We start from the raw sequence: 20198 nt of genomic DNA on the forward strand, positions 1-20198 counted from the left end.
CTACAGCAGCTTGAATCTCACACCAGCCTCCTGAGATTCCCTTATCCACATGATAAATCTGCTTCACTTCTGTCTGGTGCACAGAGAATAATAACTTTCTATAAGCACTTGGCTATTTCTGATCATTACTACTTTGGCCTTCTGCCAGGGTTTTTTTCCGGATCAACTCTTTCTGCTGGTATGATTGCATCTTTACTAATACAGGTCATGGCTGCTTTCCCATGGCCAAGTTTGGGATATATACACAATGTGCCCTTTCAATTAACAAATCCAACTGTGGAATACCAGTCCAGTAACCTACTCATGCTTTCATAAAATGAATACAGTCTGTTCCTTCCAGTTTCTCTGGTACAGCAGAAAATAACAGGTTTTCGCTGTGAGCTCTGTCTACTAACACTAATATTTTTTGAAACAGCACTTCTTGGGTAGTCTTATACTCAGCAAGCACTTTCTTTATTAAAACCTCTGATCTTTGCAGTTTTATCAGTTTATCTGAATAGCTGTTTAAAGCTTCTTCCATTTTCCAACCATTTGTTATTAAGTTGATATACTTCTTTAATGTTTCATTCACTTTCATCAGTCTGAGTACATCTGACTTATTTTTTTACTCTAAATTACTGGAAGACATCTCTTGTATTAAAGCTGGAGCCTGAATGAGAAGTTATGAACCTACCATAACGTTCCATGTTAGTTGTCTTCTCTCGCCTTCTTTCTTGCTGGATGGGTTCGGAGCCGAACCTCGGCTCCGACTCGGCCACATACTAAAGCTCGAGAGCTAATTTTACCGGCTCAAGGCAACCCTATATCCCATGATGCTAGGCGATAACTACCCAGATCTCGTTTGGTAGCTGAAAACAACCTAGGCAATATAGTCCTCCAACTGGAGAGGAGGAGGAAAAGGATAACCCTGAAAGAATCGCTATCTAAGCTGTAGTTACCCTAGGACAAGCTATTTGGCTAAAAGTGCAAGATCAGGACCCTTCAAAGAAGGGGAAATCTTCTCGGTCTGTCCAGGCTAGGGGGATGGTGGGGCCAAGAAAGAAGGCGAGAGAAGACAACTAACATGGAACGTTATGGTAGGTACATAACTTCTCAATGTTAAGTTGTCAATCTCGCCTTCATTCTTGCTGGATGGGATCGCGTCCCTAGCACCTTCATCCTGGGTGTCTCATTGGAACAGACTCTTGAGAACGGTGGAACCAAAATTTGCCCTGTTTCTGGAGGACATGTCCAATTTGTAATGCGATACAAAGGTATGAGGAGAAGCCCATGTAGCTGCCGCACAAATAGTGTCTATTGGTAGTCTGGCTTGAAAAGCTGTTGATGTGGCTAGTGCCCTGGTTGAATGGGCTCTTGGCCTAGAAGGCAATTCTTTACCTCTGAGTTGGTAAATATACGTGATCAAAGAAGAGAGCCACCTAGACAGGGTTACCTTGGATACTGGAAGGCCTTTCCTATTTTCTGCATAAGATAAAAAGAGTTGATCAGATTTCCTGATTTGTTTAGTTCTGTCCAAATAATATCGGAGCTGACGATAAACATACAGACAATGCAGTTTTTGCTCCGCCCTGTTCGTATAATTAGGGAAGAAAACTGGGAGGTCAATTGATTGATTTAAATTTGTCTGCGAAGCCACCTTGGGTATGAAAGAGGGGTTCTTTCTTAGAGAAACTCTGTCTTTGTGGAAGACTAAGTAAGGAGGACGAATGCAGAGGGCATGAAGTTCAGATACTCTCCTAGCAGATGTAACAGAGACCAGGAAGAGTGTTTTCCAGGAAAGTAATTTCAATGAACAGGAAGCCGCAGGTTCAAAGGGAGGTAGAATCAAGGATGTTAAAACTAGGTTCAGATCCCACTGTGGTGGAGGATCTTTGAGCAGAGGTTTGAGTAAAAAGACACCTCTAACGAATGCTTTGCAAAGCTTATGAGACATGATGCTGCAGTCCGACAAACCTATGTGAAAATTTGAAATGGCTGCCAACTGAACTTTTACTGTGGAGGATGAAGATCCTGAATGAAAAATTTCAGCTAGGAAATCCAAGACCGAGTGAACTGGAGCAGTGAACGGATCTATATCTCTAGCCTTTGCCCAGAAGGAAAAACGGTGCCATTTACTAGTGTAGATCCTTCTGGTGGAAGATTTAAGGGAAGCTATTATAATATCCCGGACGGGATTTGAAATCATAGGAAGCCTGGCTAGGGACAGAAGTGGAGCAACCAAGCAGTGAGGTTGAGAGAATGGAGGGATTGGTGCAGCTGCCCCAACTGATGGGCCAAAAGATCTGGCACTGGATCCAGATGCCAAAGCTGCTCCAAGAGATAACGATGCAGGAATGGATACCATATCTGTCGAGGCCAATAAGGGGCAATGAGAATCATCTTGGCTCTCAAGGCGGTTGCTTTCTGAATTACCTTTGATATTAACGGAAGGGGTGGAAAAGCATAAAGAAGTCCCTGAGGCCAATCGTGGACTAGATCGTCTCTGGGGGGATGGCCTGGAAGGGGGAAGAGAGTGAAGAAGTCGGGGCATTTGCTGTTTTGAGGTGTAGCAAAAAGATCGCAGCAAGGAAGGCCCCACTTCTGAAAAATCTCTTCCGTCACAGATTGTTTGAGAGACCACTCGTGTGGCATGAGGATAGCTCTGCTCAACCTGTCCACTATGATGTTGGACTTCGCGGGGATATGCGTTGCTATCAGAAACCGCTGAGAAGAGATCACCCATTGCCAAAGTCTGAGTGCTTCTTGACACAGGGGATAGGACTTGGTTCCACCCTGCTTGTTGATATACCACACTACAGACATATTGTCCGTTCGGATTGCAATAGTCCCCAGGGGAAGAGAGTCTTGGAGGGCTTGCAATGTCAAAAGCACTGCTCTCATCTCCAGGACATTTATATGCAGGTGGCATTCGAAAGGTTGCCATGTGCCATGGACTGTCCTGCCCTAAAAATGCCCCCCCCCCCCGATCAGGGAGGCATCCGATGTGACCGTGGCGACCGGGGAGGGAGGAATAAAGGGTCTGCCTTAATGGACTTGAGGGGAGCACATCCACCAAGACAGATGATTTTTGCAAATTGGAGTTATCATGATCTTGTAGTGCATAGGGAGTTGTTGGAAAAACCGTTGGGCGAAAAGCATCCACTGTAGAAGACGCATGTAAAAAGGGGCAAGAGGAAGAAGTATGATGGCGGCCGCCATGATCCCCAATACTTTCAGGACATACCTGGCCTGAATTCTGTCGCTCTGAAGCAGAACATGGACATGATTTTGGATATCTAAGACCCTTTGATCTGTTAGCTTTGCTGAAAGCTGCACAGTGTCCAAGTTGGCGCCTATAAAGGTAATAGATTGACAAGGCGACAAGGCAGACTTTTCGAAATTTATAGAGATTCATAGTCCTCTGCAAATGTGGATGGTGTAATCTCTGGCCTGAAGAAGTTGATGCCTGGTGGTGGCGGTGAGGAGCCAGTCGTCTAGATATGGAAACACCTTGAATCCTTGACGTCTCAGGTGAGCCGTAACCGCTGCCATACATTTGGTGAACACTCTGGGGGCTGTAGTGAGACCAAAGGGCAGGGCTCTGAAATAGTAGTAGTGACTGGCCCCCAGCCGGAAGCGGAGAAACCTTCTGGAGCGCCTGTGAATTTTGATGCGATAGTACGCATCCTGAAGGTCCACAGAGCATATCCAATTGTCCTTGCCCAGAAAGGGTAGAATGGACTGTAGCGTGACCATCCGGAATCTTGTCTTTTTTACAAACTTGTTTAGTTTGCTGAGATCTAATACTGGTCTCCGGTCCCCTGTTTTTTTTTGGTTCCAAAAAGAACTTTGAGTAGACTCCGGATCCTATTTGGTCTGCTGGGACTGGCTGGATGGCTCTTTTTGCTAGTAGTTTTGAAATTTCTAGCACTGCTTGTTCCCTCAGACTGGGTGGAACGTCTGGAAGGGTTCTCTTTTGTTGAGTTGGGGTTTGGATAAAGGGAATTTTGTAACCCTCGGATATAACCGACTGTACCCATTTGTCTAAAGTGAGGGAGAGCCAGGCTTTTGGGTACAGCGATAATCTTCCCCCGACTAACTCCGAAGGTGGACAGTCGGGCAACATCTCAGGGATGTTGGAAGGGTTTGTCAGAGAGAGACTCTCTGTTACCCTGATTCTGCGGACCCCCTCTGCCTCTTGGGCGGCATCTGTTGTTGTTACCCCCTCTGCCTCTGGGGGTAACTGACCTCTTGCGCCAGGCGTGACTCCTTGTGATTTGCGGAACCACATCTTTCCACCCTTTTGACCCTTAGGGTATGGTCTGGAAGGGGTGGAGAAACAGACTCCTACGGCAGAAAGAGTCTTGCCATCTTGCTCGCATCTGGTCAAGGTGTCTTTCACTTGAGGCCCGAACAACGTCGAACCATAAGGACGCCTTGAAGGGGTCTGCAAAATTACAAAGCCGCATCCAGGCGTGACGCCTTAAGGCCACACCTGTGCCTGCGGCCCTACTCGCTCCATCGGCTGCATAGGAAATGAGCCGCATAGAGGAGTTAACAATAGAGTTTAGGGTTCCTAGCTGTGAGTTGATTTTATCTTGGGACCCAGCAGCTGATGGATCCTGTAAAACTTCACCCAACTCTTTGAGAACATCTCTCTGAAGGCGGGTGAAGTGACACAAGTAATTCAGCGACCGCATGGCAAAGGTCGCTGAAGAAAACATCCGCTTGCCGTACCTACCCATAGTCCTAGAATCCTTGTTAGGAGGATGGATAGGCAGTGAAGGATCGGCTAGTTCCTTCTTGGTGGCTGCAGCCACCACCATGGCATCAACCGGGACATCTTTTGATAAAAATTGTCTACCAGCTGGAGCCGTTTTTGGAAGGCCTCCGTGGGGTGGGTTCCACCAAATCTGGAGCCGTCCATGCCTTCCGTGCCACCACATCCATAAGGGGGTCGAAAGGCGGAGACACCCAGGAGGTGGAGGGTCGAGAACCAAATGACTCCAGGTAAACCGACTCGTCCTCGGAAGGATTAAGGGAAGACCAGTTCCCCCTCTGTTTCAGGATTTCAAGGATGTCTGAAAAAGAGATATCCTCAGAGGGGGACCTTGGGGATCCTTCCGACTCATCCAAGTCAGTATCGGATGTGATGGACTCGGAGTCCACATGCTTCCTCTTACATGTCCTCTTGCGCAGAGGTTCACCTGATGGATCAGGAGAAGCCTCGGAAGAGGAAGATATTCCCAGTGGGGAAACCTGAGGCGTTGGATCTGTGGGTCCGGGAGCAAGAGAGTGGGAAGAGACATCAGCAGGTACCGTAGTGGGAGGAGCTGATGGAGCTGACCGTTGACCATGCATTGAGGCTAGTACGCTCCTCATCACTTCGAAGGCTCCCCTGTCAGACAGGCCAGAGGGCTCCCGCTCCGAAGAACTAGAACCGCGGGCCGCACCGACAGGGATGGTTCCGAAGCCGATATCAGGGTCGAGCTCACCAACCCCGACGCTCCGAGAGGGAGAACGGGGTCGGACAAGGGTCCGATGCCACTCGCCCCCTCGGAGCCAGCGAGAGAGCCCATGCGCCCAGATCCCTCCAACGAAGGCATCAAGGAGGAGATCGGAGCAGAGGACGACGGAGCCGAAGGGGGAGTTATCGGCTCCGACGCCACAACAGTCACGGCTCCGTGGAGCTCCGGCTCCGAACTCTGGGGGAGAGTCGAATGAGGAATAGTAGGTGGAGTTGAAATAGCCACTGTCTGATGAGATGGGCTATGAAGCATTTGGGCCAGTACCTGAGACTTTAACAGTCTACTGACCACTCTCTCAAGGTCATGGTCAGAAAGCCTGGACGACCGAGAAGAACGGCTCCGATGGCTCCGCTCCGAGAGCAAGGGTGACCCCGGAGCCGAATGGATCGACTCCAAAGATGGGGACCTGGACCTTTTCCTGGAGATGGATGGAGCCAAGGGAGCCGAAGATACGTCGGCTCCAGCCGGAGCAGACCGTGAGGGTTGAGGTCCAGAGGTATTGGCGCCAAGCGGAGCCGATGCTGGAAGCTGTGACTCAGATGTATCGGCACAAGCCGGAGCCGATACTGCCACAGTTAGTGAGCCACCAGCCGAAGGCTTGGAACTTGGAGCTGACGGCTTGGCTGGCTTCGAAGGCTTCCCCGACACAGACTTAGTCGGGGAGCCCTCGGGCTTTAATAAGCCCCTTAAGATTAATTTGTTCCTGCGCTCCTGCAGGACTCTTGGGCTGAATGCATGGCACACAGAACAAATGAGATCTGGGTAGTTATCGCCTAGCATCATGGGATATAGGGTTGCCTCGAGCCGGCAAAATTAGCTCTCGAGCTTTAGTAAGTGGCCGAGTCGGAGCCGAGGTTCGGCTCCGAACCCATCCAGCAAGAATGAAGGCGAGATTGACAACTTAACATCTGCTTTTTGCTCAGCTGTTACAGGATTCTTCCAAGTCAGTGTTTTCTCTGCATCTTTCTCCAGTTGATTTTCTTTTAGGGTCTCTAAATGTCTTCTTTGCTGGAATCCAGGCAGTGTATTTACTAGCCAGCAAGTGAATTTTATTAGAACAGGCAGAATTACTGGCCCTTATTTATCAGTTTCTTTTTTTTCACACTGGGAAATTATAAGTTATGTACTCACCATAACGTTCCATCTGAGTAGTTATCTTCATTTGTCTGCAACCTTTGGGATACGGATCCGATCTCGGATCCGAGCCGGCAACTTTTACCACAGCAGAGATCCTAGCTCCTCCCTTTACCCATAATCCCCTGCCAACCCTAACTGACCTCAGATCAAGTTTGCCCGATATAAGCAATGTAAAGGTGCCCCGGAAGGGGCTAATCCAAGACAGATCCTAAAGGTCAGGGGGAAGGAGGGGGGGATGGTTGCAGACAAGTGAAGATACCTACTCAGATGGAACGTTATGGTGAGTATATAACTTCTAAATCTGAAGTAGGAACTTCATTTGTCAGCAACCTTTGGGACAGAGTCCCCAGCTACCTGAAACCTGGGTGGCCTTTATGGAAGAACATTCCGGAGCACTGCAGAGCCAAAGGACGCCCTACCTCTGGAGACAACATCCAGTTTGTAATGGCTGATAAAGGTATGAGATGAGGCCCAAGTGGCTGTGGAACAAATATCATCTAAGGGAACCCTAGATTTAAAAGCCGCCAAAGCAGCGACGGCCCTAGTAGAATGAGCTCGAACCCCTTGAGGTGCAGGCCTTCCCGAACTCTGGTATGCTAAGAGGATACAATTAGCTATCCACCGTGATACAGTAACTTTAGAAATTGACTTGCCTAAACTTGTTTTGGCAACGGAGACAAACAACTGGTCAGATTGCCTATGACCAGCAGTTCGAGGAGTATAAAAACGTAATTGTCTGTGCACATCCAAGGAATGCAGTTTATATTCTCCTTTGTTCTGGTAATGGGGAAAGAACACGGGAAGATTAATGGATTGATTAATATTAGCTTCTGAAGACACCTTAGGCAGAAAAGACGGATTGATCCTGAGGTAAACTCTATCTGGATGGAAGGATAAATAAGACGGCTTAACACATAGAGCTTGAAGTTCAGAAACCCTTTTAGCTGAAGTAATGGCCACTAAGAAGGCTGTTTTCCAAGAGAGACATTTAAGATCAACCGTGGCTGCCGGCTCGAAAGGGGGCTAGTCAAGGCTTGGAGAACCAAGGACAAATCCCATGGGGTACTACCTCCCTGACTGGAGGTCTGAGAAGGAAAGTACCCTTGAGGAACGCTTTACAAAGCTTAGCAGTCATCAGAGGGCCTGATTCATGCCCTACATGATAATGCGAAATCGCTGCCAGTTGTACCTTGACTGTAGAGCAGCTAGCCCCTTGATGAAAAAGGGTAGTTAAGAACTCCAAAACCGACGTGAGAGGCGCAGTGAAAGGATCCAAGTGATGGTGCTCCGCCCAGATGGAGAAACGTTTCCACTTGATTCGATAGACTCTTCTGGTGGAAGATTTATGTGCTGCTACTAGGATGGCTTTGACTGGTGAGGAGATTCCGGGAGTCCTAATCAGGAGTGGAACTGGAGCAACCAAGCCGTCAGCTTGAGGTTGACCAGGTTGGGGGTCTGGAGACCCAGAGGGTGGGTAATGAGATCCGGGAGTAGATCCAGAATCCGTGGTGGATGAATTAGGTGAGACCACAGGTACGGGAACCATGTTTGACGAGGCCAGAATGGGGCAATGAGGATCATTTTGCTCCCCAGCCGACTGGCTTTCTGTAGGAGTTTCAGCATCATGGGCAACGGAGGATAAGCATAAAGGAGACCGGGAGGCCAAGCATGTACTAGAGAGTCTCTCGGGGACTCCCCTTGAGGGGGAATTAGAGCGAAGTAACTGTTGCCTTTGGTATTTGAAGGAGAGGCAAAAAGATTGCAACAGGGTTGCCCCCATAGGGCAAATATTTGTTTCGCTACTAGGGGATTGAGAGACCATTCGTATAGAGTCAGGATCGAACGACTGAGCCTGTCTGCTAGAATGTTGGACCGTCCCGGAATGTGCGTTGCAATAAGAAAGTGGTTGGTGGAAATCGCCCATTCCCACACTCTCCATGGCCTCGCGACAAAGGGGATAAGACCTGGTTCCCCCCTGTTTGTTGATGTACCAGACAACTGACATGTTGTCCGTCTGTACTGCAATTGTCCCAATCGGTAGAAGGCTGTGAAGTGCCTGCAACGTCAAAAGCACCGCCCTCATCTCTAGGACATTGATATGCCAAGAGGTCTCTGTGTCGTTCCACGTGCCTTGGACCGTTCTGCCTGAATAGTGCCCCCCCCCCACCCCAGGCGAGAGGCATCCGTGGTCACTCTGGCGATGGGGGAAGGCATCGAAAATGGTCGTCCCATGTGGAGACTCGGGGACCGGAGCCACCACATGAGCGACGTTCTGCAAGCCCTGCTTAGGGGAATAGGATGAGACAGGGAGTTGCGAGACAGGGACCATTGTACTTGGAGGGTCCATTGCAGAACCCTCATATTTAGGCGGGCTAGGGGTAGTAGAGGAATAGCTGCCGCCATGGACCCTAGAGCCCTCAGGATCAATTCCGCAGGTGGAGCAGAAAGAATGAGAATGGCCTTGACATGCAACCTCAGGTTCTGAAGCCGATCGGGAGTTACGAAGGCAAGCATTATCCTGGAATCCAATCTGGCCCCTATAAAATCTATCACCTGTGAGGGGACTAGAGAAGATTTGGTCATGTTGATAGTTAACCCTAGACGTGGAGCAAGGTCGAGGAAGTAATCCCTGCCTGAACAGAGTAGATGCCTTGTTGGGGCGATGAGGAGCCAGTCGTCCAGGTACGGAAAGACCTGAATTCCCTGAAGCCTCAGGTGGGCCGCTATGACCTCCAAGACTTTGGTGAACACCCTGGGGGCTGAGGTGAGACCGAAAGGAAGGTCCCTGAACTGGAAATGACTGGCTCCCAGCCGGAAGCAGAGGAACCTCCTGGAGCGTCTGTCCACTAGAATGTGGTAGTACGCATCCTTGAGGTCTATTGAGCACATCCAATCATTCTCCCGTAATAAGGGGAGAACAGATTGTAAGGTGACCATTCGGAACTTTTCTTTGGGTACTGCCAAGTTCAGGAGAGAGAGATCGAGGATGGGTCTCAAGTCCCCCGTCTTTTTTGGCACCAGAAAGAACCTGGCGTAAAACCCCGATCCAAACTGATCTGGGGGGACGGGTTGGATGGCTCTTTTTTGTAAAAGCTGCTGGATTTCTGTAGCAGCTGCCTCCCTCTGATCGGGTGGTACGTCGGGGAGGCTTCTGATTTTGGGGGTTACAATAAAGGAAATTTGGTAACCTCTGGATATGATGTGAAGCACCCAGCGATCTGTTGTTATGGACTCCCACATTGCTAGGTGCCCGACTGCCTCCAGAGTGGAGCAGCCGGGCAACCCCTCAAGGGTTCTGCGTGGGCCTCTCAAAGAAGGGTTCTCTGGACCCAAAGTTCCTGGGACCCCCTCTGCCTCTTGGGCGGCGTCCTCCCTGTCCTCCTCTGCCACGATAGGACTGGTTGTCCGGAGCAGACTGGGACTGATGTGATTTTCGGAACCACATCTTCTTCTGACCCTTCTGGTTCTTAGAAAAGGACCTCTAGGGAGCAGAGAAGCGGACTCCGACGGCAGACAACGTCTTCCCGTCTTTCTCGCTCTGGACTAAGGTGTCGCGAACGGTTTTGCCAAAAAGTGCAGAACCATCAAAGGGGGCATTCGTGAATGACGCCTTAAAGGGTTCAGAGAAGTCACAGTGTCGGAGCCAGGCCTGACGCCTGATTACCAGGCCGGCTCCGCCGGCTCTAGCGGCTCCTTCAGTGGCGTGTGACAAGAACCGCATAGAGGTATTACAAACTGAGCGTAGAGTAGACATTCGGGAGGAGTACAGATGCTTGTCTCCTTCCGACATGGACTCTGGGGGGGGATGCAGTGTATTCTTTGATTAGATCCCGCTGCATCTGGATGACGTGTGCCATATAGTTCAGCGCTCTCATGGAGAAGGTTGCTGAACTAAAGACCCGCTTCCCCAGGCGGTCCATCGCTCGAGAGTCCTTACTCGGAGGGTGGACCGCAGAGCTCTCCTGAGCCAGCTCTCTCTCGGTGGCCGCCGCCACCAACATGGCATCCACAGGGGGACCTCTGCTCCAGTGGGTTCTCTCAGCAGGGGGACTCAGGATCCTGTCCGGGCCCTTGGGGATAGTCTCCACAGTGTCTGGCTCCTTCCAAGCCCTGGTGGCAATAAGGTCCACCAGGGGATCAGGGGGAGGGGACACCCAAGAGGTAGAGGGCCCTGCTTCGAACGCCTCTAGGAATACGGACTCATCGGAGGAAGCCTTGGGGGCAGACCACCCCCCCTAATCCTGAGCATCTCCATGATGTCTCCAAAGGAGACATCCTCGGGGGGGGACCTTGGGGAGCCTCCCCCTTCATCTAAGTCCGTATCTTCGGTAAGGGACTCAGGGGAGTCCATGTGCCTCCTCTTACACTTGGCTTTGTGAGGGACCTCTTCGGGGGGGGCTGTCCGAAGAAGACTCACCAGCAATATCACGTTTCGCAGGAACACCCAGAGACGTCAAAGGAGGCTGTCCCGAAGGCCGGGTGATGGGAGCCCGGACCAGCTGAGAGGGAGTGCAGGGAGGAGCCGAAGCCAGGACCGGGGGACCGGATACACTCAACAGTGCCCTTTCCACCACCGCGAAAGCCGAGGGGGAGCTACTCTCAATAGACTCCGAGAGTCGGCTCCCACTCGGATCCGAAGCGGGGACCGGATCCATGGCTGAGACCCTCGGATCCGAAGGACCCGTGTGCTCTGACCGGGACGGAGTCGAAGTCACACAAAGTCCCTTGGATTCGAAGCTCCGCCCACGGCTCCGAGAGGTCGGATCCGACAAACTTGAGGGACCAGGCAGAGCCAAAGTAACTAGTACTGTCGGCTCCGAGTGCTCCGAACCCGGGAAGCAGGACGGAGGAGGAGCGACTGGGGCAAAAAAAAGGGGTCGAGCTCCCCCCCCCCGGAGGGGGGGGGGGAGGCAAGAGCACTCCCATCTGCAGCTGGGCCTGGATGAACCTCCTCATCATCCGGTCCATGTCTGCATCTGACATACTAAATGTAGACTTCGAAGAGGCCACCGAGGCAGACCTAGAGTGATGCCTCGATGACCTCGACGGGGACCGGGTTGCCTCCTCTCCAGGTCCCGGTGAAAAACAAGGGGACAGGAGCCGAGGAGGAGGCGATCCAGAAACCCTGGATGGAGAAGCCTGCTTGGCGGGCGGGGCCGAGGAAGAGTCCTCGGCCCGCCGCTTATGGTGCTTCTCCTTCCTTTTGTTTTTTCCGGCCTCCCTATCCTCCGGAGCCAAAACAGGAGGTTGAGTCCCGACCGGAGGAAGGGAGGCAGGGGTGGTTGCTACCGAGGACTGGGTAGCGGCCACCGAAGAACCGGAGGTCGGAGCCGAGTCCGGGGGCAAAAGGCCCGCCAGAATCAGCTTAGATCTCCGGTCCTTAAGTGCCCTGGGGTTGAACGCTGCACAAATCGTGCATCCCGAAGAAAGATGTTCAACCCCAAGGCACCTAACGCACCGGGTGTGGCCATCTGCCAGTGAGAGCTTATGGCCACACTCGGTACATTTTGAAAAGATGGCTTTAGGGGCCTCCGACATATCTAACGTAAACCACACTCACTAGGCCCCTAATACACCACAAACACACACTACGGAACAGTGAGGGTAGGGAGGAAAAAATTTTAACAAAAAATAGATATTTAAGAGGGAACCTACACAAACTCACTCAATCGCACAAGAAATACAAAAATTCTTAGCTTTTTTTCACAAAAAACCTTCCAAATGCCAGGAGCTCAAAATCCAGCTTGTTGGCTTGAAGCGCGGCAAACTAGATCTAAGGTCAGTTAGGGTTGGCAGGGGATTATGGGTAAAGGGAGGAGCTAGGAGCTCGGATCTATGCTGTGGTAAAAGTTGCCGGCTCGGATCCGAGATCGGATCCGTATCCCAAAGGTTGCTGACAAATGAAGTTCCTACTTCAGATGCTGAAATTAAGACGTTGATCAGTGCAGCAATCTTGGAAAAAGTCATGTTCTTGAGGACATGAACAGTCGATCAATAAATACTGCACAGGACATCACAGCTCTTGCTTGCTAATTACAAGGAGGTCAAGTTGAAATACAGAAAAAAGTCATACTATTCCAGCTTAGACTCTATCCCCATGTATAATACTCAATATCTTTCTGGGACAGAGGGCATTTCTGGACAGACTAAGTTATAATCATTTTTAACAAAGAGATGGAACTAAGTGTAAGTCTAAAGAAAAGAAAAAGAAAATCCAGAAAAATGGCATTAGAAAGGTGACTAAAATTAGTACACAGAACTCAAAGCCCTATTAATGATAGTCAGAATCCTTCTGTTCTGCAAAGGTGGATTCTAGCATAAATGAGGAAATAACTGGGTTTTGTATAACTTGGAGAAAACTCTTTTGTAGGCAACTGAGAAATGTTTTGCCAAAGCCCACTTGATTACAACAGGACAATTCTGCATGTTTGTTATATTATGTCAGAACGTGAACAGTACCAATATTTCATGATATATGGCATGCTTTCTTATCTTTCTTTAAGTCAAAAGCATTTATGCATTACTAATAAATTCTACACTGCAAGCATTATAAAAATACAAGACTTGAATTTTCAAAACACTCAAAATCCAAGAAAAGTTAAATCAATCAGTACTTGAAAAGGACTGTGTGTTAACATTCTACTTTTGCTGCCCTGAACCACCTCCATTCACTGGTGCTTAGCACTAGCCAATAAGGTGGCATTAGAGACACAAATTCCAGGCTGTAGTAGTGTATTGAGCAACAGACACAATTTACCTTTTACAAAAAAATGTGCTATGTAATCAAATTCTAAAACTAGAACTAAAACTGAATGCATTTAAAACATTATTTTCTCAATTAGTTTACACTGCTCTTAAGCTCTTATCTTTATTTTATACATTTTGTTAACCAGGAAGGTGAAGTGGCCCACAGACCTCCTTCACCAACAACCAGAGACAGCAAAAGACAAGTTCTGAACAAGTGTTACATTAGAAGACAGTATCTTATGCCTGCTTCTGCAAAAGTTTCAAAAATGTATTTATTTTCCAAGCATAATAGATACTGGGCATCACAATTTATAGACTGGGTTCCCTAGACTGTTCAAATGCTTAGCCTTCACTATCTTTCTTTGTTACAGCTGTAGTAAGAAATTATGGTGTGCTGGGAACCGCACTGTATGCACCCTCATCTATAAGAAATCATAGGACAGGTTGTAACCGGTCATACTTTTTTTTAGAGTAATTTGACAGTAGCCTGGATTCCTGGAGAATGGGGATGAATCTCAAACTCCAAGCCAGCTACCATATTGGGTTGAAAGTGAATATTGTCAGATCCACAATTCTCAGGGACAGACATGACTCTGACTTGGCCACTTGTGTTATATCTAGAGTTTGTACTAGGTGATGTGCTCAGGCTACAAGCCCACTGAGCAAACATTGATAGTGTGCAAGATATACAGGGTGTGTGGTTGCAAACATGTTTTTAAAAAGCATGCAGCAATTATGGGGCTCAAGGAAGCTGCTACTTGGGTAGGGCTCTAAGGGTTGAAAGGGAAGTCCACAGGATCAAGAAGACTGGCCCACTCCCTACTACCCAAATCTCAACTCTCTCAGGAACAAATGGGCTACCTAAGCCCTTGGGCTGGGAAACAAATGAGCCATTAAGAGATTCACGTTGACCACCATTGCACGGTTCCCACCGCAAAAGAACAAGCAAGTCAATGGGGCACAGGAAGAGAAGCTTTAATTCCCCTTTCAGTTAGTGCAGAGGATTAAAGCTCCAGGCTATACATGAGCTGCCTCCTGTGTTACAGTTTACAAGCTGTCATTAAGTGACTTTACCTGCAGTCATTTATAGATAACTTACAAACTGCCTACTCTGTTTAAAAGGAACTTTAACTACGTAAAAAGAGCAGTCTGGTAGTTTACAAGCAGTCTGAAAGTCTGTAAACAGTCAATTATTTTTTTTCAAATGCTCAGCACCCCCTCCACATATATAAATTAGCACTTAGGGAAGATTCCCGGTTTCCCCAATCCTTCTACAGCAAAGCTCTCTGAGGAGCCAATGGTAGGAATACTAATGGCTAAATCACAGTGCTACCAAATGTGCAGGAAGGCATCTATTGTCACAGGACTTTAATTTATGACTAAAATGTGTGTCTTCTGTCAAGCTTGTCTCACAACTTACTTAGCTCGGTACAGCTTCTTCGGCCCAATGTAAAACCTTCACAGCAGATCATATGGACAGTGCTCTCCCTCCCATTTCTCCTTCCAGCCAGAAGGAAAGCAGGTGCTTAACTGCTTAATTCTTCTCCTAAAATTTTCACATAGCCCATATTTGAAAGAATCTTCATTAAAAGATGCACAATAAACTGAGACTCAACCTCTGCGCCAGCAGGCCAGAAAAAGCAGTTCTGTTTAAAAAATAAAAGCAAAATTACCGATCTGCTGCCTGTAATCTGGTAGAGCCATAATCAACATACTGAACCAAGACTTTGACTGGGTCAATGCACTGAATTGCAAGTATTCTTGCTCTGTACCACAAGCCATCCACATACTCTGCAATACAAGGCAGACCTACAAAAGGACATAAGAGTTGACTTCAGTACAAATTTCTGAAAAATGCATGTCATTTACTAAATTATCAGACAGTAAACATGGTCAATGCATTACTAACAAATATTTGCAAAGTTAACGGGTAGTAACACACAGAACCCTTGCATGCTGTCCATTCACAACGATGATCTGGACGTTAGAGAAACTGAAAGTCGTTATGCAGAAATACGTTACTGTGAAAATACCAAAAAAACAAACAAAAAAGTAAAATACCTTTATAAAAAAATACATGCTGTTTGTCTGTGTAGGGGGAACCGCCCAATACCTTTTTTCTTATTACTGCAACACAAAAGGTCTATGAAATTTGAAGCAATTCTCTGCATGCATTTAACAAACCGCTCTCCTGAAATTTCACAGATTTTAGAGTTAAGATTCTTGCATATGAATTTTTCTGTTTCAACTATTTCAGTTTAATGAACTTAAATATAATGACCTTCAGTCATGTGTGTGTTTTTCAGTAAATAATGCTTCAGGAAACTGACCATCCGAGTTTTTTTAATGAGTTTATAAACCACATGAGTCTACAAGACACAAATGGCCTATTTAAGGCTGACCTAGTGCCCTAAATAGTTAAGTGACCTCAAAGTCAAATGGCATGAAACAGGAGACTGATGGGGATTACAAAGTATGACTGCAAGAAACAGCTTTTGTGTAAAATCATAGAGATGTGATTTGCAATAAGAAAGCACTGAGAAAACACTGTCTAGTGCCACACCCTCGTGACTTTTTGATTTAAGAGGCAAGAATGAGTTCTACCTTCTTTGTTGATGTACCAGACCAAGATAAATTTTCAGATTCTACTATAATCACACCTCTGTGGAGGTAATACTGAAAGGCCTGCACTACAATGAGGACTGCTCACATCTTCAGGACATTGATATGAAGGTTGGCCACTATCTGGGACCCAGCACTTTGGACTGCACTCCATCTAAAATGCCCTCCAACCCAGAGGAAAGGTGTCTATAATTACCATGGCCCTTGGCAGGGGAAACACAAAGGGATGTCCTAACAAAGTCTGAGACATCCGCCACCATTGAATATGTTGCCTGCACATCTTGGTGAGTCTAATTGAGTGGTGCATCAGTTGATGCATCATGGACCACTGGACGGATTGAGTCCACTGCAGTACTCCCGTGTAAAACCTTGATTGTGGGACCAGAGTGATGGCAGTTGTCATGGATCCCAACAGGCAGAGAATCAGATGTTTTGGCAGATTCCGATAATGTAAAACCTGTGAAGTTTTAAGATGTAGAGATGACAGTCTTGGAAGGGGTTGTCTAGCTATTTAGGTGGTAGTTTCCTGGCAGCAACCAATGAATTCAAGGATCTAATCCAGTTCTACTTTGGACTATTAAAATTTTACAGTAATCCCTAAGGAACAACACAGAAGGAGTAAGAAGTCGCTTGCTTGAGTCAGTGAATCGTTTGTGGTGACTGTGATGGGCCAGTTATCTTTGTACTTAAACACCTGGAGCCCCTACTACCTGATTCTGGCTCCTACCACTGTCATGCATTTGGTAACACCTGGGGGCCTGTGGTGAGATCAAAGGGCAGTACTCTGAAATAGAAACGAATAGCTCCCAGTCGAAGTGTAGGAACCTCTTGGACTACCTGGCTATCAAGATGTGACAGTAGCCAAAAACCGTCAAAAGACCAAGACAAACTGTAGAAAAACAGATAATGAAGTAGGCAGCCAACAATACCACAGATCTGGATAAAAGGAAAACTCTTCTTTATTCAATGAAGCGCTTTCGTCAGACTCCACTGACTTCATCAGAATACCGTATTCTGATGAAGTCAGTGGAGTCTGACAAAAGTGCTTAATTGAATAAATAAGAGTTTTCTTTTTATCTGGATCTGTGGTATTGTCAGCTGCCTACTTCGTTATCTGTTTTTCTACAAGATGTGATAGTAGGCATTCTGGAAATCCACCAAGCACATCAAGCCATCCTTCCTCAGAAGAGACAGTATGGACCATACCACAGCCATCTCGAAAGATGCCTGCTGAACAAATTGGTTCAGCTGGCGTACGTCCAAAACAGGACACAGGTACTCGATCTTCTTCGGCACAAAAAAAATCCTTGAGAAGACTCCATATTCTATCTGGTCTGGTAGGATCTCCTGCATTATTCGCTTTATAGCTTTCATATTAACTGCACTGCTGCCCTTTTTTGTTGTTGGGAAACATCTGGTAGGGTTTTGGGTTTTAAATTTGGAGAATATGCAAAAGGGATAAAACAGCCTCTGTTTGTAACTCTCACTACTCAAGAATCAAAGGTGATGGCTTTCCAGGCTTGAGGGTAGAGAGTTAAGTACCCAAAACTGCCTACAGAGAAGGACAGCTGGGCAATCCTTCAGGGACGCTAAAAGGGTCCGTCAGTAAAAGGACCTCAAAATCCTCTAAGGTGATGCTCATTGTAAGTTTCCCGCTCTGCCCTGAGGGACCCTAAAACCTGAAAGTGTCCTGGGCAAGGCTGTGGAACTTTCAGAACCACAAATATATGGAAAAACAAATTCCATCGGCAGACAGAGTTTTGCCAACTAAATTACTCCTAATTACGGTATCCTTGACCTTGGATCCAGAAAAGGCGACTAGAGTATTCAAGAAAGACTTCTTAAAGACTTCAACTAAATTGCATAGACACATCGAAGCAAAGTCGCAAATGGTAAGATTGGTACCTGTTGCTATCAGCTTGCCATCCACAGGATTTGGCAATAGGTGCGTGGACATATTGGTAATAGTCTGCATGGTGATTCCAATACTCTATGGGACTTCACTATCATGGCACCTAATAGGGATTTCAACAATTCCTTTGTCAAATTCCTTTGCAATCTAGTTAATTGGGCCATGCAGTAAGTGCTCACAGGGTAAAAATTGCTGAAGCATACACAAGCTTCCCAAATCAGTCCGCAGCCCTAAACTTCTTGTTTGGAGGGTAGACAGGAGAACTCTTCTCTCAGAGTTCTCTTTTAGTGACCATCACCACCAAAACAGCATCTACTGTGGGCCCCCTACTTCAGTGTGCCCTATCTCTCGAGGAGAGTAAAATCTTATCTGGCTTACAAGGGAATGGTTCCATCAGGCCAGGTTACTTCTACGCCCTCTGGGACACCAACTTAACCAATCATCTATAGGGAGTACCACCCAGGAAGTAGATGGGCTTGCACCAAAAGCCGCAAGAAACAGTGCCTCCTGAGAAAGGACATCATTGGACCAATCTCCTTTCTGTCTAAGCAATTCCAGGAGACTTCTAAATGTGACATCTTCTGGGGGGAAAATCTTGGGGACCCTTCCCTCTCACTGAGGTTAATGTCTGCTATGAGGGATTCCTGTGGGAATACAAATGGTTCTTATGCTCCTCCATGGGAAGACTAACTAGGGGAGAGTCAAAAGCTATAGAGGAATAGGGGAGCCATGAAACCGGGTTTCCTCAAGGGTGGCTGGCACCTGCAGTCCTAGGAACAGAGGGTGATGAGGCACCAAAGCACCTGAAACTGCAGGGGGGTTCTGGATGGATCCAGGACCCTCATTTATGTGGGAGAGGAAAAATGCTGAAGCAGGCTGCGAGGAGGAACACATTTGTTACAAGGACCCTGTCAGAAGTCCCTCCAGAGATGTGGCATCGACAGTATTCAAGGCAGAAGTCAGTGCCAAAATGTCAAAGGCTGAGGCCCTGAAATGCAAAAAAAGACTCTGAAAACCCTGGAGACAACCCTGATCTCAAAGACGTGATGCTGACCTTCAGGCTCCATGACCCATCCAAATCTGACAAAGTCATCAGCTTTGGCAAGGCGGACCATCTGATTACACTTAGATTTTAAAAATCTCAGGATCCCAGGATCCAACACACATACTGGTGAAGAACAGACAACTATGGGAGTAGTCAAGCAGAGTCTTACCACCTTAAAACAAGGGTAACGAGAAGAACCCCCAGATGAATCTGGGTCATCAAATAAGTTCCTTTTCATCCTATCCACATCAGCCTCAGAAAGACTCCTAAAAGACCACAATGGCCTAAGAAGAGTAAGACACTAAGGGCAATCTAGAGGATCGAAGTCCTTGTCTTTTTTGGTGGGCGACGGGTTGAAGTCAGGATCCGAGAAGGAGAGGACTTAGATTTAAATACTAGAGCCAGTAAACAAGAATCAAGCAAAGATCAGATGCAAACCTGATCTAATCCTCGACCCACAGAAGAAGATGCTAAATTCGAGGGTTGAAGGACATCTATAGCAGGTCCTTGAACTACATAAGGATCTGGAGACCTTTTCTTAGACTTCCTGGATCTGTCCTTATCTTTTTCCCCTAATTCTATCGTTCTTGGACTTGTCAAAGGATGTCTTAGAAATAGGAGATCCTGCAACAGAAGCAGCTGAATGTACTACTTGGGCGTGGAAAAGACTCTTCTGTGCAAGCTTTGAATACCGCTCCAATAGGGTTCAAGGCCAAATCATTTAAATGAGCAGAGTCTAGGCAATGCACACATTTCGTGTGTGCATCCTGCAGAGGAATTCTGTGGCTTCAGGCCACACACTTCTTGAAGAGAGAAGCCTCATCTGCAAATCTTGGAAAAAAAAAACACAAGGAAAGTCCAACACACCATCAGGTATTAACTCAGAGAAAGAAAATCTCTCTATTGCTGTTTTTTTTTTAAAGAAAAAAAATCTTCAAAGAAAAGATGCCCAAAAAGTGATGAGCAAGAAACTAGCAAGACAACTTCCCAACAATGGAGAGAGAGAGGAGGGAAAAAGGAAAAAATAGCTAGAAACTAGCCAAAAGTCAAGAAAAATCACAAGACTAGAGAGACTATAACCATGCTGTAGATTTTGAAAGGACTAGAGAAGTGAAAAAAAGAAGTTATGTACTCGCAATAACGTTCCATGTGAGTTGTTCTATCTCGCCTTCATTCTTCACTGATGGGTTCGGAGCTGATCCTCGGCTCCGACACGGCCGTTTAGCAA

The 20198-nt window shown here is 47.3% G+C and overlaps 1 protein-coding gene across 2 annotated transcripts in view; it reads right to left on the bottom strand.

Annotated features, from left to right (window-relative positions):
- Positions 1 to 20198, bottom strand: part of RNF17 (ring finger protein 17) — a 3936714-nt gene that overhangs the window by 415161 nt on the left and 3501355 nt on the right. For both annotated transcript variants that reach the window (XM_044073290.1, XM_044073289.1), the window contains one exon: positions 15065 to 15200. In XM_044073290.1, the coding sequence (XP_043929225.1) occupies positions 15065 to 15200 (136 nt within the window). The remainder of the gene's footprint in view (positions 1 to 15064; positions 15201 to 20198) is intronic.

Source organism: Protopterus annectens, chromosome 5.part1, assembly GCF_019279795.1.
Source record: "Protopterus annectens isolate FY-2018-M chromosome 5.part1, PAN1.0, whole genome shotgun sequence".
NCBI classification, from domain to species: domain Eukaryota; kingdom Metazoa; phylum Chordata; order Ceratodontiformes; family Protopteridae; genus Protopterus; species Protopterus annectens.